The sequence below is a fragment of the Tachyglossus aculeatus genome, chromosome 11, assembly GCF_015852505.1.
Source record: "Tachyglossus aculeatus isolate mTacAcu1 chromosome 11, mTacAcu1.pri, whole genome shotgun sequence".
In the NCBI taxonomy this organism is placed as follows: domain Eukaryota; kingdom Metazoa; phylum Chordata; class Mammalia; order Monotremata; family Tachyglossidae; genus Tachyglossus; species Tachyglossus aculeatus.
The window spans coordinates 46,889,123-46,916,932 of record NC_052076.1 but is presented as its reverse complement, the minus strand read 5'-3'; the positions used below and the strand labels follow the sequence as shown (position 1 = coordinate 46,916,932).

The 27,810-nt window shown below is 50.9% G+C and overlaps 1 protein-coding gene across 1 annotated transcript in view; it reads right to left on the bottom strand.

Moving 5' to 3' along the window:
* CDT1 (chromatin licensing and DNA replication factor 1) overlaps window positions 1-25,946 on the bottom strand; it is a 32,742-nt gene extending 6,796 nt beyond the window's left edge. The window contains exons 1-10 of the mRNA XM_038754322.1: window positions 25,648-25,946; window positions 18,391-18,724; window positions 17,953-18,069; window positions 17,074-17,592; window positions 8,282-8,431; window positions 6,602-6,828; window positions 5,654-5,851; window positions 1,607-1,752; window positions 1,253-1,356; window positions 236-424 (exon numbers count right to left, since the gene is read on the bottom strand). Coding sequence (XP_038610250.1) covers window positions 236-424; window positions 1,253-1,356; window positions 1,607-1,752; window positions 5,654-5,851; window positions 6,602-6,828; window positions 8,282-8,431; window positions 17,074-17,592; window positions 17,953-18,069; window positions 18,391-18,724; window positions 25,648-25,946 — 2,283 coding nt within the window. The remainder of the gene's footprint in view (window positions 1-235; window positions 425-1,252; window positions 1,357-1,606; window positions 1,753-5,653; window positions 5,852-6,601; window positions 6,829-8,281; window positions 8,432-17,073; window positions 17,593-17,952; window positions 18,070-18,390; window positions 18,725-25,647) is intronic.
* Between the last annotated feature and the right edge of the window lie 1,864 nt (window positions 25,947-27,810).

Here is a 27,810-nt window from a genome sequence, read left to right as displayed (position 1 = left end):
CTCTGCACACAGTGAGCGCTCAATAAATACGATTGAATGAATGAATGAATGTTGTCACACCGAGTCCGACTGGGCCAGCCCGTCAGCAGCAAGCCAGGGCATCCCCAAAGGCGATGCTCCTGCCGTATTCATTCAATTGTATTTATTGAGCGCTCACTGCGTGCAGTCCGGTCAGAGCTGGAGGGACCGGTGCCTGCGGCCCCACGGGGAGCAGCCCGGGGCCCCCCCTCCTCACCTTGGGCGACAGCATGGTCCGGGCTCTGGCCAGCACCTCCCGGGCGCTGGTCAGCCTGTCCGGCTGCGGCGGCTGGGGCAGCTGGGCGGGGACCACGTCGGGCACCTCGTCCACGTTGAAGCGCGGGTGCCAGCGCGTCAGCTTGTCGTCCGGCACGGCCAGCGGGGGGTTCAGGGAGGCCAGGAAAGCCTACGGGAGGAGGAGTCGCCGCATACTTCAGGCCGAGAGGACGGGTGGCGGGCGACGGGACCCTGCATCCGGCCCGGACCCCCTCAACTCTGGGCTGGGTGGCTACACAGGGGGGTGACACCCCCTGCGCTCCCAGTCTGGGGGATGGGAGCAGAAACTCCTCACCCTGGGCTTCAAGGCTGTCCATCCCCTCGCCCCCTCCTCCCTCACCTCCCTTCTCTCCTTCTCCAGCCCAGCCCGCATCCTCCGCTGCTAATCTCCTCCCCGTACCTCATTCTCGCCCGTCCCGCCGTCGACCCCCGGCCCACGTCATCCCCCGGGCCTGGCATGCCCTCCCTCCGCCCATCCGCCAAGCTAGCTCTCTTCCTCCCTTCAAGGCCCTACTGAGAGCTCACCTCCTCCAGGAGGCCTTCCCAGACTGAGCCCCCTCCTACCTCTCCCCCCTCGTCCCCCTCTCCATCCCCCCCGTCTTACCTCCTTCCCTTCCCCACAGCACCTGTATATATGTATATGTTTGTACATATTTATTACTCTATTTTACTTGTACATATCTATTCTATTTTGTTAGTACGTTTGGTTTTGTCTCCCCCTTTTAGACTGTGAGCCCGCTGTTGGGTAGGGACCGTCTCTATATGTTGCCAACTTGTACTTCCCAAGCGCTTAGCCCAGTGCTCTGCACACAGTAAGCGCTCAATAAATACGATTGATGATGATGATCCCCTGCTGCCGTCCAACAGCAGGAATAGCCACAGACCCGGCTGGGAGTCCGGGCAGCAACGCGAACGAGGCCAGAGAAACAGGGCCCCGGCCCCGACCGGCCCCCGTCACCTTGTGATGCTCCTTCACGAGGTTCACCAGGTTCCGGCTGAAGGTGTGCCGACGCTGCAGCAGGTGGGACGCGGACAGCTGGGGCCGCCCGTCCGTCAGCTCCACTGACGGGATCGACCGAGAAAAAATTTATTTATTTATTTATTTCACTTGTACATATCTATTTTATTTATTTTATTTTGTTAGTATGCTTGGTTTTGTTCTCCGTCTCCCCCTTTTAGACTGTGAGCCCGCTGTTGGCTAGGGACTGTCTCTATACGTTGCCAACTTGGACTTCCCAAGCGCTTAGTACAGTGCTCTGCACACAGTAAGCGCTCAATAAATACGACTGATGATGATGATGATGATACCCACCTGGCCCCAGCACGGGCTCGATGGTCAGCTGGTAATCCGACCGCTTCACGCCGTCCCTGAAGGTGGGAATGTTCTTCTCCTGCCGGAACTCGTAGGAGCTGGGGTACACGGCCTTGATCTGCCCGACGTTCTGCTCTTCAAACCGCCTGCAACGCCCAAGGGGAAGGTGAGGGGGCCCGGGCCCGGGCCGCCAGCCTGAGCGGGAAGGAGCGCGGCTGGGGGGTGGTTAGGGAAGCACCTGGCCTAGTGGCCAGGTCTCCCGTGGCTACCAATCAATCTGCGCATCAGGCAGAAACTCCTCACCCTGGGCTTCCAGGCTGTCCATCCATCCCCTCGCCCCTTCCTACCTCACCTCCCTTCTCTCCTTCTCCAGCCCAAATAGCCCGCACCCTCCACTCCTCCGCCGCTAATCTCCTCACCGTACCTCGTTCTCGCCTGTCCCGCCATCGACCCCCGGCCCACGTCCTCCCCCTGGCCTGGAATGCCCCCAATCCCTCTGCCCATCCGCCAAGCTAGCTCTCTCCCTCCCTTCAAGGCCCTGCTGAGAGCTCACCTCCTCCAGGAGGCCTTCCCACACTGAGCCCCTTCCTTCCTCTCCCCCTCGTCCCCCTCTCCATCTCCCCATCTTACCTCCTTCCCTTCCCCACAGCACCTGTATATATGTATATATGTTTGTACATAGTTTTTACTCTATTTATTTATTTTACTTGTACATATCTATTCTATTTATTTTATTTTGTTAGTATGTTTGGTTTTGTTCTCTGTCTCCCCCTTTTACACTGTGAGCCCACTGTTGGGTAGGGACTGTCTCTATGTGTTGCCAACTTGGACTTCCCAAGCGCTTAGTACAGTGCTCTGCACACAGTAAGCGCTCAATAAAGACAATTGATTGATTGGGAGTGGGTAGAAGCGCAGGGGACCTGGGTTCTAATCCTGGCTTTGCTACTTGCCTCCTATGTGACCTTGGGCAAGTCACTTAATCAATCAGTCAATTGTATTTATTGAGCGCTTACTGTGTGCAGAGCACTGTACTAAGCGCTTGGGAAGTATAAGTCAGCAACACATAGAGACGGTCCCTACCCAGCGGTGGGCTACTTAACTGCTCTGTGCCTCAGCTTCCCCAACTGTACAACGGGGATTCAAAACCCGTTCTCCCGCCTACTTAGCTGTGAACCCCATGTGGGACTGCACCCAACCTAACATTTCCATTCATTCATTCAATCGTATTTATTGAGCGCTTACTGTGTGCAGGGCACTGTACTAAGCGCTTGGGAACTACAAGAGAAGAGAAGCAGTGTGGCTCAGCGGAAAGAGCCCGGGCTTTGGAGTCAGAGGTCATGGGTTCAAATCCCACTTGTCAGCTGTGTGACTTTGGGCAAATCACTTCGCTTCTCTGGGCCTCAGTTCCCTCATCTGCAAAACGGGGATTAAGACTGTGAGCCCCCCATGGGACAACCTGATCACCTTGTAACCTCCCCAGTGCTTAGAACAGTGCTTTGCACATAGTAAGCGCTTAATAAATGCCATTATTATTATTATTATTATTATTATTGTTGTTATAAGTTGGCAACATATATATTTACCCCAATGCGTAGAACAGCGCTTAAATACCATTTTAAAAACCCCCCCAAAAAACAGCATCACAGTGGTCTCCTGTTGGGCGGTCCCTCTGGCTCAAACTGGGTGGTCCGCAGTCCCCAAATGGGCTCCAAACAGCTTTCAAGCATGTAGGCCTGGGTTTACCACATGCTTGCAGAAAAACTCAAGAATTTACCAGCTCCTGACGTGACTCGCTTTCAACCAAGAGAAGCAGTGTGGTTTAATGGATAGAGCACGGGCCCGGGAGTTAGAGGACTTGGGTTCTAATCCCAGCTCCATTACTTTCCTGCTGCGGGACCTTGGCCAAGTCACCTAACTTGCCTCAGTTACCTCATCTGTAAAATCATTCAGGAAATGGTATTTATTGAGCACTTAGGTGCAGAGCATTGTATTGAGCGCTTGGGAGACTATGATACAACAGAATTGGCACGTTTCTTGCCCGTAACAATCTTACAGTCTAGAGAGATTAATACTCTGCACTCTATGTGGGACGGGGACTGTGTCCAACCTGTGAATGGTATTTATTGAGCACTTATGTGCAGAGCATTGTATTGAGCGCTTGGGAGACTATGATACAACAGAATTGGCACGTTTCTTGCCCCTAACATTTTACAGTCTAGAGAGATTAATCCTCTGCACCCTATGTGGGACAGGGACTGTGTCCAACCTGTGAATGGTATTTATTGAGCACTTATGTGCAGAGCATGGTATTGAGCGCTTGGGAGACTATGATACAACAGAATTGGCACGTTTCTTGCCCCTAACAATTTTACAGTCTAGAGAGATGAATACTCTGCACCCTATGTGGGACAGGGACTGTGTCCAACCTGTGAATTGGTATTTATTGAGCACTTATGTGCAGAGCATTGTATTGAGCGCTTGGGAGACTATGCTACAACAGAATTGGCACGTTTCTTGCCCCTAACAATTTTACAGTCTAGAAAGATTAATACTCTGCACCCTATATGGGACAGGGACTGTGTCCAACCTGTGAATGGTATTTATTGAGTACTTATGTGCAGAGCATTGTATTGAGCGCTTGGGAGACTATGATACGACACAATTGGCACGTTTCTTGCCCCTAACAATTTTACAGTCTAGAGAGATTAATCCTCTGCACCCTATGTGGGACAGGGACTGTGTCCAACCTGTGAATGGTATTTATTGAGTACTTACGTGCAGAGCATTGTATTGAGCGCTTGGGAGACTATGATACGACACAATTGGCACGTTTCTTGCCCCTAACAATTTTACAGTCTAGAGAGATTAATACTCTGCACCCTATGTGGGACAGGGACTGTGTCCAACCTGTGAATGGTATTTATTGAGCACTTATGTGCAGAGCATTGTATTGAGCGCTTGGGAGACTATGATACAACAGAATTGGCACGTTTCTTGCCCCTAACAATCTTACAGTCTAGAGAGATTAATACTCTGTACCCTATGTGGGACAGGGACTGTGTCCACCCTGTGAATGGTATTTATTGAGCACTTATGTGCAGAGCATTGTATTGAGCGCTTGGGAGACTATGATACAACAGAATTGGCACGTTTCTTGCCCCTAACAATTTTACAGTCTAGAGAGATGAATACTCTGCACCCTATGTGGGACAGGGACTGTGTCCAACCTGTGAATGGTATTTATTGAGCACTTATGTGCAGAGCATGGTATTGAGCGCTTGGGAGACTATGATACAACAGAATTGGCACGTTTCTTGCCCCTAACAATTTTACAGTCTAGAGAGATTAATACTCTGCACCCTATGTGGGACGGGGACTGTGTCCAACCTGTGAATGGTATTTATTGAGCACCTATGTGCAGAGCACTGTATTGAGCGCTTGGGAAACTATGATACAACAGAATTGGCACGTTTCTTGCCCCTAACAATCTTATAGTCTAGAGAGATTAATCCTCTGCACCCTATGTGGGACAGGGACTGTGTCCAACCTGTGAATGGTATTTATTGAGCACTAATGTGCAGAGCATTGTATTGAGCGCTTGGGAGACTATGATACAACAAAATTGGCACGTTTCTTGCCCCTAACAATTTTACAGTCTAGAGAGATTAATACTCTGCTCCCTATGTGGGACAGGGACTGTGTCCAACCTGATTAGCTTGTATCTATCTTGGTGCTTAGTACAGTGCCTGGCACGTAGTAAGCGCTTAGCAAATACCATTTAAGGCAATTAAAAAAGACCCATAAAGGCCAGACCAAATCAGACTCAGGTGAGAAGCAACAGGTGACAGGATATTCGGGAATCGTGCATTCTCTGCTGTATCCCTGAGGCTGGGCCTGCTGATCGATCGCTACCTGCAAGGCTACAAGCCTTCACCGGGATTGCTTGGGAAGATTGGGAATTTCTGGATCCCAAGGTCTCATCCCGGGCCAAGTGACAGCCAGTTTTCCCACCCTTCACCGCCCCGCCGGGTCTCCCGCGGGACTCACTTGCGCATCATGTCCTGCACGCCCTGCTTGACCTTGGCGAAGGTCACGGTCTCGGCCCGGTTGAAGAGCATCCCCACGATGGTGTCCATGCTGCGGAACATCTCGGCCAGGATTTTGTACTTGTAGGGCAGCGTGAGGCCGGGGGGCGTGTCCTGGGCGAGGGTGTGGAACCGCTGGTAGGCGGGGGCCGACTCGCTGCTGGGAGGACAGGAAACGGGGCTTTGGGCTGGGGCGGGAGGGCGCGGCGGGGGCCGCAAAACGCTCCTCTCTGCTCTGCCCGGCAAATGCTCCCGGTGAGCCAGCTTCCCAATTCCGGCTCCGATCCCGGACTGCTCCCGAGGTCTGCCCAGAGGCGCAAGAGGGGCCTAGGGGTCCCACTTGGCCCCCGCCCCAAGTGCCCTCTGGTGAGGGAGTGGGCCAGCCCATCCCAGGATTGGTACCCTCAATCCAGCCGGTCCCACCCGGATCGGAACATCTAATCCTCACAGGTCCCGGCTCAAACCAAGCCCTAAATGCCAGAAGGCGGCAGGGAGGGACCCGCTGGGGGAGGGAGGCCAGGTTCACTGGCACCGCCTCACTAGAGGTGTCCATCAGGGAGGAGTAAAGGGGTGATGCACCCACCCTACACACACAGACCCAACGAAGGGCTGCTGTGGCACGCCAGGACCCATCCCTCAGACCGTCGGCTCCTGGGGGTCCCATCTCCTTCAGGTGTCCTGCGGATTCCTGAAGGCCCAGTACGGCTTTTCGCTCCTGGAAGGGGCTTGGGAAATGCCGCTGGCCATGCCAAGGAGGGCCTGGCCTAGACACCCCTCCCCACCCCTCCTCCTCCCAAGAAAGTCTTCTGGTCTCCCCTTCCCATCCCCTTCTTCGGACCCCGGAGAGACGTCGCAGGGAACCCGCTTGCGGACTTCCTCCACGTCCCCTCGGGCACTAGCGACTTCTCACCTCGCTTCTCCTTGAAGGCTCGCCTCCTCCTTGGGGCCCGGGGAGTCTGCTTTCCTCTCTCTTTCCGCCCTCCTGTCCCGAATTCGGGCCTCAAGCGTCCGGGCCTGGCTCAGGCGGCTCTTTAGGTCGGTCTCCAGAGAAGGAGGAGGGAGCTTGACTTTCTCGGACAGCGTCTGGATCCTCTCCAGTCGGGACTTGAGCTCCGAGAGGCTCTGCTTCGTCAGGACCTGCGAGGGGCAAGGTAAGGTCGGGCCAGAGCGGCAGTTGGGGGGGTCTTCAGAGAAGCAGCGTGGCTCAGTGGAAAGAGCCCGGGCTTTGGAGTCAGAGGTCGTGGGTTCAAATCCCGGCTCCGCCAACTGTCGGCTGTGTGACTGTGGGCAAGTCCCTTCACTTCTCTGGGCCTCAGTTCCCTCATTTGTAAAATGGGGATTAAAACTGTGAGCCCCCCGTGGGACAACCTGATCTCCTTGTAACCTCCCCAGCGCTTACAGAAGTGCTTTGCACATAGTAAGCGCTTAATAAATGCTATAATAATAATAATAATAATTATTATTATTATTATTATTATTATTATTATTTAGAGGCTGCCCAGCACCCGGCTGTTGGGGGGACGGAGACTATCCACGGCCCCCAGAGCCGGCAGCAGGGACATCGGTCCCCACCCGGGATGGCCACAGCTAACTCAAGAACTCACTCTTTCAGGACACCTACTACTTGGACGCCCCGCCAACACCTCAAACTTGACATGTCCAAAATAGAACCCATCGTCCCACCGGCACCCTGTCCTCCCCCATCCATCAAACGATGCTACTGAGCATTTTCTAGGCACTTTGTAAGCGCCCAATAAATACAACTGACTGACCACTTGCCCACATTCAATCGTATTTATTGAGCGCTTACTGTGTGCAGAGCACTGTACTAAGCGCTTGGGAAGTCCAAGTTGGCAACAAATAGAGACAGTCCCTACCCAACAGTGGGCTCACAGTCTAAAAGGGGGAGACAGAGAACAAAACCAAACATACTAATAAAATAAATAGAATAGATATGTACAAGTAAAATAAATAGAGTAATAAGCACTGTTCTACATGCTGGGGTAGATACGGCGTAATCGGGTTGTCCCACGTGGGGTTCACAGTTTTAATCCCCATTTTACAGCTGAGATAACTGAGGCCCAGAGAAGTTAAGTGGCTTTCCCAAGGTCACACAGCAGACAAGTGGAGGATGCGGGATTAGAACCCATGTCCTCCAACTCCCAAGCCCGGGCTCTATCCACTGAGCCACGCTGCTTCTCTATTGTGGAGAGACGGGGCTCCTGCTTACCTGAGAAGCAGCGTGGCTCAGTGGAAAGACCCCGGGCTTGGGAGCCAGAGGACGTGGGTTCTAATCCCGGCTCCGCCACCGGTCTGCTGTGTGACCTTGGGTCAGCCACGCAACTTCTCTGGGCCTCAGTTCCCTGCTCGGTAAAACAGGGATGAAGACTGGGAGCCCCACGTGGGGCAACCTGATCACTTCAGCGCTTCGAACAACCGTCTCTAGATGTTGCCAACTTGGACTTCCCGAGCGCTTAGTCCAGCGCTCTGCACGCGGTAAGCGCTCAATAAATTCGACTGAATGAATGAATGAACAGTGCTTGGCACATACTAAGCGCTTCACAAATCCAGTCATTATTATGGTGCTTACCTTCGCCCCTGGAGTCAGGCGGGCTGGCGACCCTCCCTTGGGCCTCGGGGTGGGCGGGATGAGGGGGACGGTAGGTAGGTCCTTCGCCTTCTCGTCCGAGGATGCGGGGGGCGAGCTGCAGGAGGCGGCCGGGGTGCAAGGGCTGGACCCCTGAAAAACGAGAGGAGCGGGGTTCGCTCAGAAGCAGCGCGGCTTAACGGAAAACAGCCCGGGCTTGGGAGCCAGAGGCCCTGGGTTCTAATCCCGGCTCTGCCACTTGTCGGCTGTGTGACTTCGGGCAAGTCACTTCTCTGGGCCTCAGTTCCCTCATCTGGAAAATGGGGCTTAAGACTGTGAACCCCACGTGGGACAACCTGATCACCTTGTATCCCCCCGCCGCAGCGCTTAGAACAGTGCTTTGCACATAGTAAGCGCTTAAAAATGCCATCATCATTATTATTATTATTACTGTGAGCCCCATATAGGACAACCCGATCACCTTGTATCTCGCCCCGGCCCCGGCGCTTAGAACAGTGCTTTGCACATAGTAAGCGCTTATCAAATGCCATCATTATTAGTCCAGTGCTTAGAACAGTGCTTGGCACACAGTAAGTGCTTAACAAATGCCATTATTATTATTATTATTAGTCTCTGGGCCGCAGTCCCCTCATCTGCAAATATTTATTGATTTATTTTACTTGTACATGTTTATTCTATTTATTTTATTCTGTTGATATGTTTTGTTTTGTTCTCTGTCTCCCCCTTCTAGACTGCGAGCCCACTGTTGGGTAGGGACCGAATCTATCCATCAATCAATCAATCGTATTTATTGAGCGCTTACTGTGTGCAGAGCACTGTACTAAGCGCTTGGGAAGGACAAGTTGGCAGCACATAGAGACGGTCCCTACCCAACAGCGGGCTCACAGTCTAGAAGGGGGAGACAGAGAACAAAACAAAACATATTAACAAAATAAAATAAATAGAATAGATATGTACAAAATAAATAAATAAATAAATAGAGTAATAAATATATACAAACATATATAGACAGATAGATATAGATAGATAGATAGATAGATAGATACAGGTGCTGTGGGGAAGGGAAGGAGGTAAGATGGGGGGATGGACTCTATGTTGCCAACCTGTACTTCCCAAGCGCTTAGTACAGTGCTCTGCACACAGTTGGCGCTCAATAAATGCAACTGAATGAATGAATGACTGTGAGCCCCACGGCAATCTGATCATATTGTAACCCGCCCGCCCCCCCCAAGTGCTTAGAACAGTGCTTGGCACATCATAATAATAACAATGGCATTTGTTAAGCGCTTACTATGTGCAAAGCACTGTTCTAAGCGCTGGGGGGGGGCGGTTACAAGGTGATCACATTGTCCCACCTGGGGCTCACAGTCTTAATCCCCATTTGACAGATGAGGGAACTGAAGCTCAGAGACGTTAAGTGACTTGCCCAAGGTCACGCAGCAGACGTGTGGGGAGGCCAGGGTTCGAACCCATGACCTCTGACTCCAAAGCCCGGGCTCTTTCCACTGAGCCACGCCGCTTCTCGAATTATATCTCTAATAATAGCGATGATGATTTTAGACTGTGAGCCCACTGTTGGGTAGGGACTGTCTCTATGTGTTGCCAATTTTTACTTCCCAAGCGCTTAGTACAGTGCTCTGCACATAGTAAGCGCTCAATAAATACGATTGATTGATTGATTGATTGATTGATGATGGCATTTATTCAGCACTGACTAGTGCCTGGCACAGAGTAAGCGCTGAACCAAATGTCCATATTTACTATTCTATTTATTTGGCTAATGATGTGCATCTAGCTTTACTTCCATTTATTCTGACGACTTGACACCCGTCCACATGTTTGGTTTTGTTGTCTGTCTCCCCCTTCTAGACTGTGAGCCCGTTGTTGGGTAGGGACCGTCTCTAGATGTTGCCGACTTGTACTTCCCAAGCGCTTAGTACAGTGCTCTGCACACAGTAAGCGCTCAATAAGTACGATTGAATGAATGAATGAACCAATAGCAGTATGATGATGAGAAGCAGCGTGGCTCAGTGGAAAGAACCCGGGCTTTGGAGTCAGTGGTCATGGGTTCAAATCCCAGCTCCGCCAACAGTCAGCTGTGTGACTCTGGGCAAGTCACTTCTCTGTACCTCAGTGACCTCATCTGTAAAATGGGGATTAAGACTGTGAGTCCCCTGTGGGACAACCTGATCACCGTGTTACCTCCCCAGCGCTTAGAACAGTGCTTTGCACATAGTAAGCGCTTAACAAATACCATTATTATTATTATTATTGTTATGGGTTCAAATCCCGACTCCTGCAGTTGTCAGCTGTGTGGCTTTGGGCAAGTCACTTGACTGGGCCTCAGTTCCCTCATCTGTAAAATGGGGGTGAAGACTGGAAGCCCCCCGGGGGACAGCCTGATCAGCTTGTCACCTCCCCGGCGCTAAGAACAGTGCTTTGCACACAGTAAGCGCTTAACAAATACCATCATTATTACATCATTATTATTATTATTATTAAGTCACTTCAATGGGCCTCGGTTCCCTCATCTGTAAAATACGGGGGTGAAGACTGGGAGCCCCCCGGGGGACAGCCTGATCAGCTTGTCACCTCCCCGGCCCATAGAACAGTGCTTTGCACATAGTCAGCGCTTAACAAATACCATCATTATTATTATTATTATTATGGGTTCAAATCCCAACTCCACCAGTCGTCAGCTGTGTGGCTTTGGGCAAGTCACTTCACTGGGCCTCAGTTCCCTCATCTGTAAAATGGGGGAAGGGGTGAAGACTGTGAGCCCCCGGGGGGGGGACAACCTCATCACCTTGTAGTCCCCCTCAGCACTTAGAACAGTGCTTTGCACATGGTAAGTGCTTAACAAATACCATTATTATGAAGTCACTTCACTGGGCCTCAGTTCCCTCATCTGTAAAATGTGGGGGGGGGGGGGTTGAAGACTGTGAGCCCCCCCGGGGGACAGCCTGATCAGTTTGTCACCTCCCCAGTGCTTAGAACAGTGCTCAATAAATACGATTGAATGAATGAATGAATATATTCCCCCTCCTCCCCCCCCAGCCTTACCTCCTTCCCCTCCCCATAGCACCTGTACATATGTTTGTACGGATTTATTACTCTATTTTATTTGCACATATTTATTCTATTTATTTTATTTTGTTAATATGTTTTGTTTTGTTGTCTGTCTCCCCCTTCTAGACTGTGAGCCCGCTGTTGGGTAGGGACCGTCTCTAGATGTTGCCCACTGGGACTTCCCGAGCGCTTAGGCCAGTGCTCTGCACACGGTAAGCGCTCAATAAATACGACTGAATGAATGAATCAGCTGTGTGACATTGGGCAAGTCACTTCACTGGGCCTCAGTTCCCTCATCTGTAAAATGGGGGTGAAGACTGCGAGCCCCCCGGGGCACAGCCTGACCAGCTTGTCACCACCCCGGCGCTTAGAACGGTGCTCGGCACGTAGTAAGCGCTTAACAAATGCCATTATTATGATTATTATTATTATTAAGTCACTTCACTGGGCCTCAGTTCCCTCATCTGTAAAATGGGGGGTGAAGACTGTGAGGCCCCCGGGGGACAGACTGATCAGCTTGTCACCTCCCCGGTGCTTAGAACAGTGCTCGGCACATAGTAAGCGCTTAACAAATGCTATTATTATTATTATTATGAAGTCACTTCACTGGGCCTCAGTTCCCTCATCTGTAAAATGGGGGGTGCAGACTGGGAGCCTCCCAGGGGGCATCCTGATCGGCTTGTCACCTCCCCAGCGCTTAGAACGGTGCTCGGCACGAAGTAAGTGCTTAACAAATGCCATTATTATGATTATTATTATGAAGTCACTTCACTGGGCCTCAGTTCGCTCATCTGTAAAATGGGGGGGGGGGGGGGTGAAGACTGAGCCCCCCGGGGGACAGCCTGATCAGCTTGTCACCTCCCTGGCGCTTAGAACAGTGCTTTGCACATAGTAAGTGCTTAACAAATATCATTATTATTATTATTATGAAGTCACTTCACTGGGCCTCAGTTCGCTCATCTGTAAAATGGGTGAAGACTGAGCCCCCCGGGGGACAGCCTGATCAGCTTGTCACCTCCTCAGCACTTAGAACAGTGCTTAATAAATACGATTGAATGAATGAATGAATGCTCCCCCTCCTCCCCCCCGCCTTATCTCCTCCCCTCCCCACAGCACCTGTATATATGTTTGTACGGATTTATTACTCTATTTATTTTATTTGTACACATTTAATCTACTGATTTTATTTTGTTAATATGTTTTGTTCTGTTCTCTGTCTCCCCCTTCCAGACTGTGAGCCCGCTGTTGGCTCTATCTGTCGCTAACAAGGACTTCCCAAGCGCTTAGTCCAGTGATGATGATGATGATGATAATAATAATAATAATAATAATGGCATTTATTAAGCACTTACTATGTGCAAAGCACTGTTCTAAGCGCTGGGGAGGTTACAAGGTGATCAGGTTGTCCCCCGGGGGGCTCACAGTCTTCACTCCCCCTCCCCCATTTTACAGATGAGGGAACTGAGGCCCAGTGAAGTGACTCCATAGTAATAATAACGATGGTATTTGTTAAGCGCTTACTACGTGCAAAGCACCGTTCTAAGTGCTGAGGTGGAATACAAGGTGATGAGGTTGTGCCCCGGGGGGGCTCACAGTCTTCACCCCTTCCCCCATTTTACAGATGAGGGAACTGAGGCCCAGTGAAGTGACTTCACAATAATAATAACGATGGTATTTGTTAAGCGCTTACTACGTGCAAAGCACCGTTCTAAGCGCTGAGGTGGAATACAAAGTGGTGAGGTTGTCCCCCGGGGGGGCTCACACTCTTCATACACACCCCCATTTTACAGATGAGGGAACTGAGGCCCAGTGAAGTGACTTCATAGTAATAATGATGGTATTTGTTAAGCGCTTACTACGTGCAAAGCACCGTTCTAAGCGCTGAGGGGGAATACAAGGTGATGCGGTTCACAGTCTTCACCCCCCCCCCCCCCCATTTTCCAGATGAGGTCACTGAGGCCCAGAGAATAATAATAATATTAATAGCATTTACTAAGCGCTTACTATGTGCAAGGCACTGTTCTAAGCGCTTGGGGAATACAAGGTGATCAGGTTGTCCCACAGGGGGCTTACAGTCTTCATCCCCATTTTCCAGATGAGGGAACTGAGGCCCAGCGAAGTGAAGCAACTCGCCCAAAGTCACCCAGCTGACAAGTGGCATCATCATCATCATCAATCGTATTTATTGAGCGCTTACTGTGTGCAGAGCACTGTACTAAGCGCTTGGGAAGTACAAATTGGCAACATATAGAGACAGTCCCTACCTAACAGTGGGCTCACAGTCTAAAAGGGGGAGGCAGAGAACAAAACCAAACATACTAACAAAGTAAAATAAATAGAATGCATATGTACAAGTAAAATAAATAGAGTAATAAATCTGTGCAAACATATATACATATATACAGGTGCTGTGGGGAAGGGAAGGAGGTAAGATTAGACTGTGAGCCCACTGTTGGGTAGGGACTGTCTCTATATGTTGCCAATTTGGACTTCCCAAGCGCTTAGTACAGTGCTCTGCACATAGTAAGCGCTCACTACGATTGATGATGATGATGATGATGGAGAGGGAGACGAGGGGGAGAGGAGGAAGAGGCTCAGTGTGGGAAGGCCTCCTGGAGGAGGTGAGCTCTCAGCAGAGCCAGGATTCGAACCCGTGACCTCCGTAGTCTTTTCCACCGAGCCACGCGGCTTCCCCCAAGAGAAGATGCGACTCGCCCAAAGTCACCCAGCTGACAAGGGGCGGCGCGGGGCAGCGGGGCTCAGTGGCAAGAGCCCGGGCTTTGGAGTCAGAGGTCATGGGTTCAAATCCCAGCTCCGCCAATTATCAGCTGGGTGACTTTGGTGAAGTCACTTCACTTCTCTGGGCCTCAGTTCCCTCGTCTGTAAAATGGGGATTAAGACTGTGAGCCCCCTGTGGGACAACCTGATCACTCTGTAACCTTCCTAGCGCTTAGAACAGTGCTTTGCACATAGTAAGCGCTTAATAAATGCCATCATTATTATTATTTGAACCCGGGCTCTTTCCGCCGAGCCGGGCCGCTGTGCTCCGCACACGCTCAATAAATGCGGCTGAATGAATGCGCAGTGCTTGGCACGTAGTAAGCGCCTAACAGATACCACTATGATGATGATGATGCTGATTACCGGGGGGGTCCGAAGTGTCGGTCGTGGCGGTGACCGGGCCTCAGTTCCCTCATCTGTAAAATGGGGGTGAAGACTGGGAGCCCCTCGGGGGCCAGCCTGTGCAGCTCGTCACCTCCCGGGCGCTCAGAGCAGTGCTTGGCACGTAGTAAGCACCTAACAGATACCACTATGATGATGATTACCGGGGGGTCGGAAGTGTCGGTCGTGGCGGTGACCGGGCCTCAGTTCCCTCATCTGTAAAATGGGGGTGAAGATTGGGAGCCCCCCGGGGGCCAGCCTGTGCAGCTCGTCACGTCCCGGGCGCTTAGAGCAGGGCTTGGCACGTAGTAAGCGCCTAACAGATACCACTATTATGATGATGCTGATTACCGGGGGGTCGGAAGTGTCGGTGACCGGGCCTCAGTTCCCTCATCTGTAAAATGGGGGTGATGACTGGGAGCCCCCCCAGTGGCCAGCCTGTTCAGCTCGTCACCTCCCGGGCGCTTAGAGCAGTGCTTGGCACGTAGTAAGCGCCTAACAGATACCACTATTATGATGATGATGATTACCGGGGGGTCGGAAGTGTCGGTGACTGGGCCTCAGTTCCCTCATCTGTAAAATGGGGGTGAAGACTGGGAGCCCCCCGGGGGCCAGCCTGTTCAGCTCGTCACCTCCCGGGCGCTTAGAGCAGTGCTTGGCACGTAGTAAGTGCCTAACAGACACCACTATTATGATGATGATGCTGATTACCGGGGGGTCCGAAGTGTCGGTCGTGGAGGTGACCGGGCCTCAGTTCCCTCATCTGTAAAATGGGGGTGAAGACTGGGAGCCCCCCGGGGGCCAGCCTGTTCAGCTCGTCACCTCCCGGGCGCTTAGAGCAGTGCTTGGCACGTAGTAAGCGCCTAAAACAGATACCACTATGATGATGATGATGATGATGTTTATCGGGGGGTCCGAAGTGTCGGTCGTGGCGGTGACCGGGCCTCAGTTCCCTCATCTGTAAAATGGGGGTGAAGACTGGGAGCCCCCCGGGGGCCAGCCTGTTCAGCTCGTCACCTCCCGGGCGCTTAGAGCAGTGCTTGGCACGTAGTAAGCGCCTAACAGATACCACTATTATGATGATGATGCTGATTACCGGGGGGTCCGAAGTGTCGGTCGTGGCGGTGACCGGGCCTCAGTTCCCTCATCTGTAAAATGGGGGTGAAGACTGGGAGCCCCCCGGGGGCCAGCCTGTTCAGCTCGTCACCTCCCGGGCGCTTAGAGCAGTGCTTGGCACGTAGTAAGCGCCTAACAGATACCACTATTATGATGATTACCGGGGGGTCCGAAGTGGCGGTGACCGGGCCTCAGTTCCCTCATCTGTAAAATGGGGGTGAAGACTGGGAGCCCCGCGGGGGCCAGCCTGTTCAGCTCGTCACCTCCCGGGCGCTTAGAGCAGTGCTTGGCACGTAGTAAGCGCCTAACAGATACCACTATTATGATGATGATGATTACCGGGGGGTCGGTCGTGGCGGTGACCGGGCCTCAGTTCCCTCATCTGTAAAATGGGGGTGAAGACTGGGAGCCCCCCGGGGGACAGCCTGTGCAGCTCGTCACGTCCCGGGCGCTTAGAGCAGTGCTTGGCACGTAGTAAGCGCCTAACAGATACCACTATTATGATGATGATGCTGATTACCGGGGGGTCGGAAGTGTCGGTGACTGGGCCTCAGTTCCCTCATCTGTAAAATGGGGGTGAAGACTGGGAGCCCCCCGGGGGACAGCCTGTTCAGCTCGTCACCTCCCGGGCGCTTAGAGCAGTGCTTGGCACGTAGTAAGCGCCTAACAGATACCACTATTATGATGATGATGATTACCGGGGGGTCGGGAGTGTCGGTGACCGGGCCTCAGTTCCCTCATCTGTAAAATGGGGGTGAAGACTGGGAGCCCCGCGGGGGCCAGCCTGTTCAACTCGTCACGTCCCGGGCGCTCAGAGCAGTGCTTGGCACGTAGTAAGCGCCTAGCAGATACCACTATTATGATGATTACGGGGGGTCGGAAGTGTCGGTCGTGGCGGTGACCGGGCCTCGGTTCCCTCATCTGTAAAATGGGGGTGAAGACTGGGAGCCCCCCGGGGGCCAGCCTGTTTAGCTCGTCACCTCCCGGGCGCTCAGAGCAGTGCTTGGCACGTAGTAAGCGCCTAACAGACACCACTATTATGATGATGATGATTACCGGGGGGTCGGAAGTGTCGGTCGTGGCGGTGACCGGGACTCAGTTCCCTCATCTGTAAAATGGGGGTGAAGACTGGGAGCCCCCCGGGGGCCAGCCTGTGCAGCTCGTCACGTCCCGGGCGCTTAGAGCAGTGCTTGGCACGTAGTAAGCGCCTAACAGATACCACTATTATGATGATGATGATTACCGGGGTGTCGGTCGCGGCGGTGACCGGGCCTCAGTTCCCTAATCTGTAAAATGGGGGTGAAGACTGGGATCCCCCCGGGGGACAGCCTGTTCAGCTCGTCACGTCCCGGACGCTTAGAGCAGTGCCTGGCACGTAGTAAGCGCCTAACAGATACCACTATTATGATGATGATGACGACGATTACCTGGGGGTCGGTGGTGGTGTCGGCGAGCAGCCTCCTCCGTGCGGCCGTCCGCGGCGGGGGCCCCCCGGGGGGCCCCCCGGGGCTCGGCCGGCCCCGCTTGCGCCCGCCGCTGCGGGGCGGGGGCGGCGGGGGAGCGGGGGGAGCGCCCCTTTGGGGGGTCCTCCTCCGGGGAGTCCTCTGGACGCCCCTCCGCTTGGCCCCCACGGGACCCCGCTCGCCGGCCTTCCGCAGCCCGAAGAACTCGGTCAGGCGCCGCTGAGACATGGCCCGCCCGGGGAGATGAGCACGCGCGGGAGATGCAACCGTGGGCGGCGAGGGCGCTCCCGGGGCAGAACGCGCGGGAAATGCACGGTGTAGCAGCGACAGCGCTGCGGGGGACGACGCGCAGGCGCGGGAGGTGCACGGGTGGGCGGAGTTAGCGCTCCGGGGCGGGATGCGCAGGCGCGGGAGATGCCAGGGCAACAAGTGCGCTCCCGGGGACAACGCGCAGGCGCGGGAGATGCAGGGGCAGCAATAGCGCTACCGGGGAGAACGCGCAGGCGCGGGAGATGCAGGGGGCAGCAATAGCGCTCCGGGGCACGACGCGCAGGCGATGCACAAGTGGGCAGAGTTAGCACCCCGGGGCACGACAAGCAGGCGCGGGAGATGCAAGGGCAGCGCTAGCGCTCCGGGGCAGAACGCGCAGGCGCGGGAGATCCAAGGGCAGCGCTAGCGCTCCGAGGCAGAACGCGCAGGCGCGGGAGATCCAAGGGCAGCGCTAGCGCTCCGAGGCAGAACGCGGAGGCGCGGGAGATGCACGTGTGGGCAGAGCTAGCGCTCCGGGGCAGAACGGGCAGGGGCGTGAGATGCAGGGGCAGCGCTAGCCCTCCGGGAAAGAACGCGCAGGCGCCGGAGATGCAAGGGCAGCGCTAACGCTCCGGGGGATGACGCGCAGGCGCGGGAGATGTAGCGGTGGGCAGGGCTAGCGCTTCGGGGCACGATGCGCAGGCGCGGGAGCTGCAAGGGCAACAATTGCGCTCCGGGGAGAACGCGCAGGCGCGGGAGGTGCAGGGATGGGCAGAGCTAGCGTTCCGGGCGAGAACGCGCAGGCGCGGGAGATGCAAGGGTGGGCAGCGCTAGCGCTCCGGGCGACAACGTGCAGGCGCGGGAGATGCAATTGCGCTCCTTGGGAGAACGCGCAGGCGCGGGAGATGCAAGGGCAGCGCTAGCATTCGGGGGTAGAACGCGCAGGAGCGTGAAGGGACAGCGCTAGCGTTCCGGGGGAGAACGCGCAGGCGCGGGAGATGCAAGGGCAGCGCTAGCGCTCCGGGGCAGAACGCGCAGGCGCGGGAGATGCAGGGGCCGCGCTAGCGCTCCGGGGCAGAACGCGCAGGCGCGGGAGATGTAGGGGCAGCGGTAGCGCTCCGGGGCAGAACGCGCAAGCGCGGGAGATGCAGGGGCAGTGCTAGCGCTCCGGGGCAGAACGCGCAGGCGCGGGAGATGCACGGGCAGCGCTAGCGCTCCGGAGGAGAACGCGCAGGCGCGGGGGCCGCCTCGCTCCTCGCTGAGACTTTTCGCGCCAAATCCCCTTAGCCCCGCCCCTCCCGGCGCGCGCGGGAAAATGGAGCGGCTGGGAAACTTTGGCGCCAAATTGTTGCTCCGCGCAGCCGCACTGGGCGGTGGAGTTCCCGCCCTTGGCCACGCCCCCTGGCGGCCACGTGTCAGGAGTGCAAGGCCCCGGTATTTCCCTTTCCAACATAAGGCTTTGGCGGAATTCTTGATGATAATAATAATTATTATTATTATTAATATATTATTAATAATTATATTATTGATAATTATATTATTATTATGTTGGTGTTAAGCGCTTACTATGCACAAAGCACTGTTCTAAACGCTGGGGGTTATACAGGGTGATCGGGCTGTCCCACGGGGGGCTCCCAGTCTTCATTCCCATTTCACAGATGAGGTCACTGAGGCCCAGAAAAGTTAAGCAATAATAATAATGGCATTTATTAAGCGCTTACTATGTGCAAAGCACCGTTCTAAGCTCTGGGGGGTATACAAGGTGATCGGGTTGTCCCACGTGGGGCTCACAGTCTTCATCCCCATTTCACAGATGAGGTCACTGAGGCCCAGAGAAGTTAAGTAATAATAATAATCGCATTTATTGAGCGCTTACTACGTGCAAAGTACCGTTCTAAGTGCTGGGGGGTATACATGGTGATCGGGTTGTCCCACGTGTGGCTCACAGTCTTCATCCCCATTTCACAGATGAGGTCACTGAGGCCCAGAGAAGTTAAGTAATAATAATAATGGCATTTATTAAGTGCTTACGATGTGCAAAGCACTGTTCTAAGCGCTGGGGGGGTATACAAGGTGATCGGGTTGTCCCACGTGGGGCTCACAGTCTTCATCCCCATTTCACAGATGAGGTCACTGAGGCCCAGAGAAGTTAAGTGACTTGCCCAAAGTCACACAGCTGACAATTGGTGGAGACGGGATTTGAACCCACGATCAATTCTTATAATGAATTCTTATAATTCATTCGTTCAATCGTATTAATTGAGCACTTCCTGTGTGTAGAGCACAGGACTAAGCGCTTGGGAAGTACAATTCGGCAATAGAGAGACACCATCCCTGCCCACAGCGGGCTCACAGTCTAGGAGGGGTGGAGACATTCATTCATTTTCATTCATTCAATCGTATTTATTGAGCGCTTACTGTGTGCAGAGCACTGTACTAAGCGCTTGGGAAGTCCAAGTCGGCAACATCTAGAGACGGTTTCTACCCAACAACGGGCTCACAGGCTAGAAGGGGGAGACACCACAAAACAAAACATGTAGACAGGCATCAGTAGCATCAGTATAAATAAATGGTATTTAATATTAATAATAATAATAATAATAACGGTATTTGTTAAACACTTACTAAGTGCCAGTCAGTGTTCTTAGCTCTGGGGTAGATACAAAATAAGCGGGTTGGACACAGCCCCTGGCCCACGTCGGGCTCACAGTCTCAACCCCCATTTTACAGATGAGGGAACTGAGGCCCGGGGAAGTGAAGCGACTTACCCAAGGTCACACAGCAGACGCGTGACAGAGCCGGGATTAGAACTCATGACCTGACTCCCGGGCCTCTGCTCCATCCACTACGCGATGCTGCCTCAAGTAGGCGGGAGAAGAGGAGAACCGAGGCACAGAGAAGACTTGGCCAAGGTCACACAGCAATAATTTGGAAGAGGCGGGATTAGAACCCAGATCCTCTGATTTCCAGGTCTGTTTCCACTAAGCCGTGTCGCGTCCAAATTGTGCGTGGCTGTGATGAGGCGGGGCCCCAAAGGGCGATCCCCAGATTTCTTGGGTTACGAGCCCCCAGCGGGTCAAGGCCCGCATCTCTACCCCCTCCATGCCCGCCTTAGCCGGGGTTAGTACAGTGCCCTTCGCCTAGGAACCGCTTCAGCGTGGCTCAGTGGAAAGAGCAAGGGTTTGGGAGTAAGAGGTCATGGGTTCTAATCCCAACTCCGCCGCTTGTCAGCTGTGTGACTTTGGGGGAGTCACTTCACTTCTCTGAGGTGAATTTTTGATTTTGATTTCCTCAAAAATCTCCAGTGGCTACCAGTCAATCTGCGCATCAGGCAGAAACTCCTCACCCTGGGCTTCCAGGCTGTCCATCCATCCCCTCGCCCCTTCCTACCTCACCTCCCTTCTCTCCTTCTCCAGCCCAGCCCGCACCCTCCGCTCCTCCACCGCTAATCTCCTCACCGTACCTCGTTCTCGCCTGTCCTGCCATCGACCCCCGGCCCACGTCCTCCCCCTGGCCTGGAATGCCCCCAATCCCTCTGCCCCTCCGCCAAGCTAGCTCTCTCCCTCCCTTCAAGGCCCTACTGAGAGCTCACCTCCTCCAGGAGGCCTTCCCACACTCAGCCCCTTCCTTCCTCTCCCCCTTCCCACCCCCCCCGCCTTACCTCCTTCCCCTCCCCACAGCACCTGTATATATGTATATATGTTTGTACGTATTTATTACTCTATTTTACTTGTACATATTCTATTTATTTTATTTTGTTAATATGTTTTGTTTTGTTGTCTGTCTCCCCCTTCTAGACTGTGAGCCTGCTGTTGGGTAGGGACTGTCTCTATATGCTGCCAACTTGTACTTCCCAAGCGCTTAGTCCAGTGCTCTGCACACAGTAAGCGCTCAATAAAGACGATTGAATGAATGAATGAATCCCCCATTTTACCTCCTTCCCTTCCCCACAGCGCCCGTATATATGTCTGTACATATTTATTACTCTATTTATTTATTTTACTTTATTTTGTTAATATGTTTTGTTTTGTTGTCTGTCTCCCCCTTCTAGACCATGAGCCCGCTGTCGGGCAGGGACCGTCTCTATATGTTGCCAACTTGTACTTCCCAAGCGCTTAGTACAGTGCTCTGCACACAGTAAGCGCTCAATAAATACAATTGAATGAATGAATGAATGAATCCCCCCATCTTACCTCCTTTCCTTCCCCACAGCGCCTGTATATATGTCTGTACATATTTACTCCTCTATTTATTTATTTTACTTGTACCTATCCTATTTATTTTATTTTGTTAGTATGTTTGGTTTTGTTCTCTGTCTCCCCCCTTTTAGACTGTGAGCCCACTGTTGGGTAGGGACTGTCTCTATATGTTGCCTTCTTGTACTTCCCAAGTGCTTAGTCCAGTGCTCTGCACACAGTAAGCGCTCAATAAATACGATTGATTGATTGATTGATTCTCTGGGCCTCAGTTCCCTCATCTGTAAAATGAGGATTAAGATTGTGAGCCCCACGTGGGACAACCTGCTTACCTTGAAACTACCCCAGCACTTAAAACAGTGCTTTGCCCATAGTAAGCGCTTAACAAATACCATTTATTATTATACCATTATATATTATATTATATATAATACCATTATATATTATATACCATTATTATATACCATTATAATAATGGTATTATTAGTATTATAAATACCATTCCAACTAACTACCACTACTCTCCCTAACTCCAAAATTATCCACAGCGGGTTTCTGCACCGCCCCCCTCTTCTGCTTCCCACTTCTTGTCAATAATAATAATAATAATAATAATAATGGCATTTGTTAAGCGCTTACTATGTGCAAAGCACTGTTCTGAGAGCTGGGGTGGATACAAGGTGATCGGGTTGTCCCACATGGGGCTCACAGTCTTAATCCCCATTTTACAGAGAATAATAATAATGATGGCACTTATTCATTCATTCATTCAATCGTATTTATTGAGCACTTACTGTGTGCAGAGCACTGTACTAAGCGCTTGGGAAGTACAAGTTGGCAGCATATAGAGACGGTCCTTACCCAACAGCGGGCTCACAGTCTAAAATGGGGAGACAGAGGTGGTAGACATGTTCCTGCCCACAACAAGCTTACAGTCTAGAGTCTTAACAATTATTATTTTCATGGTTATCATCATTATTAGGTCCTTTGATTCCCGGACCCATGCTCTTTCCACTAGGCCACATTTTTTCTCAAGTTACAAGCTAGCTTTGTATTTCGTGCACAGGATCAACAAATGCTTCTGCAGTATTCCTTAAAGTACAACTTTAAAATTACAGCAGCATGGAAGATTGGTTTTGTAGAGTCGCTGATGGCAAAAGAACATGGAGAGTTAGTTCAGCTATCTTGAATTGGACGCAATGATAGAAATGAGATCAGTTTACCGCACGAGTTTTCTAGAACTGCCCACCACACCAACAACTAATATTTTAACATTATGAACACAGTTTTTCCAATGCAAGTAGACTTGAATTTCCAGCAAGGGTTTTAAACTATCATGACCTACCTACTTTCAAGTGAAGATGAATAATTTATCCAAACCCAGTTGTTTATTGCTTTTTTTTTTCGTTCAGGAGAAGTCCTGGACCAGAAAAATGAAGGGGCCAGTGATAAGAGTATAGGTGCAATGCACAACTATTTTAGCAAATATGCTTGCTGCCATCTACCCTTTCAGTGTTTGTTTAGCAGATGCAAAAAAAAAAAAAAACAAACCCAAAAAAAACCTGATTAATGCTTTTGTTTCAAATCTTGCTTTTCTTGCTTTTAATTTGATAAAAAGTCCCTTACAGCTAGTTCAAAGGCTTAATTCACTTGCGGCTGACTGAGATCCTTGATGTCAGATTTCAACCTTGAGTAACTTCTGTCTTTAGGCATTCGGTCTCAGTTAAATGGTAGTAAATTTTCCATTGGAATCTCCTAAGTAACAATGGAAATTGAGGAACCCATAAATGAAAAGTTGGAAAATGTTACTTCTTTAGAAATTTAGCCACTTTTAAGCGTTTTTTTTAAAAGATCCTTTCAAAAATAATCTTCATATTTTGATATTTTATGAATTATATTCCGCAGATTTTCTTGTCTTCCAATTTTCTCTCTCTTACCTAGGTCCTATTTAGAAGGAGGAAACTCTGCTTTCCTTCCTGGCTAATGCGAGTTCTTTTTGTGGGACTGGAACTTCACTGTTGTCAAGACAGTCAGTTTTGATGTACCGTCCTCGAGTTGTTTGCCATCTTTTTCCCGAGCATTGTCTGAGCTGCTGAGTTTTCTAAATCTTGGCAAGGAGCCTGTGTAAGCCTCCAGAGTTTGATTTCTTACTGCCACGACAAGCTATGCTTCACCAGCTTTTCTATTAGTGACAGTAGTGTTTAGGCGGGTGCATTAAGAACTGCCACAAAACTAGTTTTTGAAAATCTTAACATCAGTTAGCAGATTGTTAGTTGAAGTAATGCTTAACTGAATCAAAGTAGATTTTAGTGTGCATAACTAACAAAGCATTCATATATGAAGTAGTACTTAGATTCTGATATTGCTTATATCCTTGAGGGTTTGTGTATAAAGTCCCATTTTCTTTAAAATAATGTTCCGTGCATGCATACCTATCACCAGTCTACTTGTTTTGTTTTTTTGTCTGTGTGCAAAGCACTGTTCTAAGAGCTGGGGTGGATACAAGATGATCGGGTTGTCCCACATGGGGCTCGCGGTCTTAATCCCCATTTTACAGATGAGGTAACGGAGGCACAGAGAATAATAATAATGATGGCATTTATTAAGCATTTACTATGTGCAAAGCACTGTTCTAAGCGCTGGGGAGGTTACAAGGTGATCAGATTGTCCCACGGGGGGCTCATAGTCTAAATCCCCATTTTACAGATGAGGTAACTGAGGCCCAGAGAATAATAATAATGATGGTATTTGTTAAGCGCTATGTGCAAAGCACCGCTCTAAGCGCTGGGGAGGTTACAAGGTGATTAGGTTGTCCCACAGGGGGCTCATGGTTTTAATCCCCATTTTACAGATGAGGCAACTGAGGCACGGAGAAGTGAAGTGACTTGCCCAAAGTCACACAGCTGACAGTTGGTGGAGCCGGGATTTGAACCATGACCTCTCACTCCAAAACCCGGGCTCCTTACACTGAGCCACGCTGCTTCTTGGCTGCTTGGCTTTCTATGTGCCAAGCATTCATTCATTCATTCATTCAATCGTATTTATTGAGCGCTTACTGTGTGCAGAGCACTGTACTAAGCGCTTGGGAAGTACAAGATGGCAACACATAGAGACGGTCCCTACCCAACAGCGGGCTCACGGTCCGGAAAAGCACCATTCTAAGCGCTGGGGTGGGTACAGGGTAATCAGGTTGTCCCACGTGGGGCTCACATTTTAAATCCCCATTTGGCAGACGAGGGAACTGAGGCCCAGAGAAGTTAAGCGACTTGCCTAAGGTCACACAGCAGACAAGTGGCAGAGGCGGGATTAGAACCCACGTCCTCTGACTCCCAAGCCGGGCCCACCGCCTGTTTCCCGGCTTTCTGTGATTTGGGCAAACGTGCTACCATCCTCCCCGCGCCCCGTAGCCTGTGCACATTTGGACTCCGATGAAGCTTGTGGTGCGGAGGGAAATAGGGACTCCGAGCAAACCCCAAACGTAGCTGGTCGATAATTAGCTTCTGCGTTTAACAGCTTGGTCCTGTGCTGTTTTGGAAAGATAAAGATAGATGGGAGGCCCAGAGGCCGGGCGGTCTCAGCCAGCCCATGGAAAAAAGCAGCGATAAGGCCGTCGCAGCGTTGGACTTTGTTTTTCTTTCCTTCTTTCCGCCCAGTCAGGAAGGCCATCGACACCGACAGCTTTTAACTCCCATTTATTTTGGGCATGTCCAAAATGTTTGGTCCACTGGCCCCGGCCACCTTGGCATCCCCCTCATCCCCCTCTCCATCCGCCCATCTTACCTCCTTCCCTTCCCCACAGCACCTGTATATGTGTATATATGTTTGTACATATTTATTACTCTATTTTACTGGTACATATCTATCCTATTTATTTTATTTTGTTAGTATGTTTGGTTTTGTTCTCTGTCTCCTTTTAGACTGTGAGCCCACTGTTGGGTAGGGACTGTCTCTATATGTTGCCAATTTGTACTTCCCAAGCGCTTAGTACAGTGCTCTGCACATAGTAAGCACTCAATAAATACGATTGATGATGATGATCCCTTTGATTCTGGCTTTTTCGTTAAGGCCCATCCGGTTATCACCTAGTTCTTACCTGAGTTGTGTAAACTTGCCAAACCTTCTGGGTTGAAAACCACCCGCCTTTGGCGGTGTGTCGTCGGGTGCTAATCGTTTGGTCATGCAACTCCCAGATAGATTTTTGGCTTGAATGATCTGTGTAGTTGGGTGGTTAAGGGAAAGAAGGTTTGTTAAAGTGTGATTTAGGCTAGATGGGAGGCCCAGAGGCCGGGTGGTCTCAGCCAGCCCGTGGAGAAAAGCGGCGATAAGGCCGTCGCAGCGTTGGACTTTGTTTCTCTTTCCTTCTTTCCGCCCAGTCAGGAAGGCCATCGACATCGACAGCTTTTAACTCCCATTTATTTTGGGCATGTCCAAAATGTTTGGTCCACTGGCCCCGGCCACCTTGGTATCCCTTTGATTCTGGCCTTTTAGTTAAGGCCCATCCGGTTATCACCTAGTTCTTACCTGAGTTGTGTAAACTTGCCAAACCTTCTGGGTTGAAAACAACCTCCGTTGGCGGTGTGTCATCGGGTGCTAATCGTTTGGTCATGCAACTCCCAAATAGATTTTTTGGCTTGAATGATCTGTGTAGTTGGGCGGTTAAGGGAAAGAAGGTTTGGTAAAGTGTGATTTAGGCTAGATGGGAGGCCCAGAGGCCGGGCGGTCTCAGCCAGCCCGCGGAAAAAAACAGTGATAAGGCCATCGCAGCGTTGGACTTTATTTCTCTTTCCTTCTTTCCACCCAGTCAGGAAGGCCATCGACACCGACAGCTTTTAACTCCCATTTATTTTGGGCATGTCCAAAATATTTGGTCTACTGACGACCACCTTGGTATCCCTTTGATTCTGGCTTTTTTGTTAAGGCCCATCTGGTTATCACCTAGTTCTTACCTGAGTTCTGTAAACTTGCCAAACCTTCTGGGTTGAAAACCACCCGCCTTTGGCGGTGTGTCATCGGGTGCTAATCGTTTGGTCATGCAACTCCCAAATAGATTTTTGGTTTGAATGATCTGCATAGCAGGGAGCGGTTAAAGGAAAAAGAATTGCTAAAGTGTGATTTGAGACCCTATTTCACATTCATACGTAATTCCACGCAGGGTTTGCATCTTGGCAGAAGTACAATATAAGCCACGCTCCCACAATGAAGAACTGGAATTTTAGGTAGCTTTTCAAAAATCACCAATACAGCAGCTCAACGTTGGCCAAAGCATTTCCTGGCAATCCTGGGTTTGTTTTGGGTTTTTTTCCAGATTGTTGGGTAAACAGTCTTTTCCGCTTAAGCGCTTATTGTAGGCGCTCAAATAGTGTTGGTGGTGATAATGGCGCTTATTGTAGGCACTCAAGTATTACTGGTGGTGATAATGAGGGGCTAAATACTCTGCTTCCTAACATAGATCCCCATGAAAGTCGAATAAACGGGAATAGAGAAGCAGGGGATTTTTCGTTGTTGCTGCCCAGTACTTGGGTCAACTTTCTAGGCTCTAGCCTAGAAATAGAGGACAGAGAAAGGTAAAAAAATAAATAAATAAATGGTATTTGTTAAGCGCTTACTATGTGCCAAGCACTGTTCTAAGTGCTGGAGTAAATGCGAGGTAGCAATAATTATAATAATTGTAGTATTTGTTAAGCGCTTACTATGTGCCAAGCACTGTTCAAGTGCTTGAGTAGATGCGAGGTAGCAATAATAATAATAATAATAATTGTAGTATTTGTTAAGCGCTTACTATGTGCCAAGCACTGTTCTAAGTGCTGGAGTAAATGCGAGGTAGCAATAATAATAATAATTGTAGTATTTGTTAAGTGCTTACTATGTGCCAAGCACTGTTCTAAGCGCTGGAGTAGATACGAGGTAGCAACAATAATAATAATTGTCGTATTTGTTAAGCGCTTACTATGTGCCAAGCACTGTTCTAAGTGCTGGAGTAAATGAGAGGTAGCAATAATAATAATAATTGTAGTATTTGTTAAGCGCTTACTATGTGCCAAGCACTGTTCTAAGTGCTGGAGTAGATGCGAGGTAGCAATAATAATAATAATTGTAGTATTTGTTAAGCGCTTACTATGTGCCAAGCACTGTTCTAAGTGCTGGAGTAAATGCGAGGTACCAATAACAATAATAATAATTGTAGTATTTGTTAAGCACTTACTATGTGCCAAGCACTATTCTAAGTGCTGGAGTAAATGCGAGGTAGCAATAATAA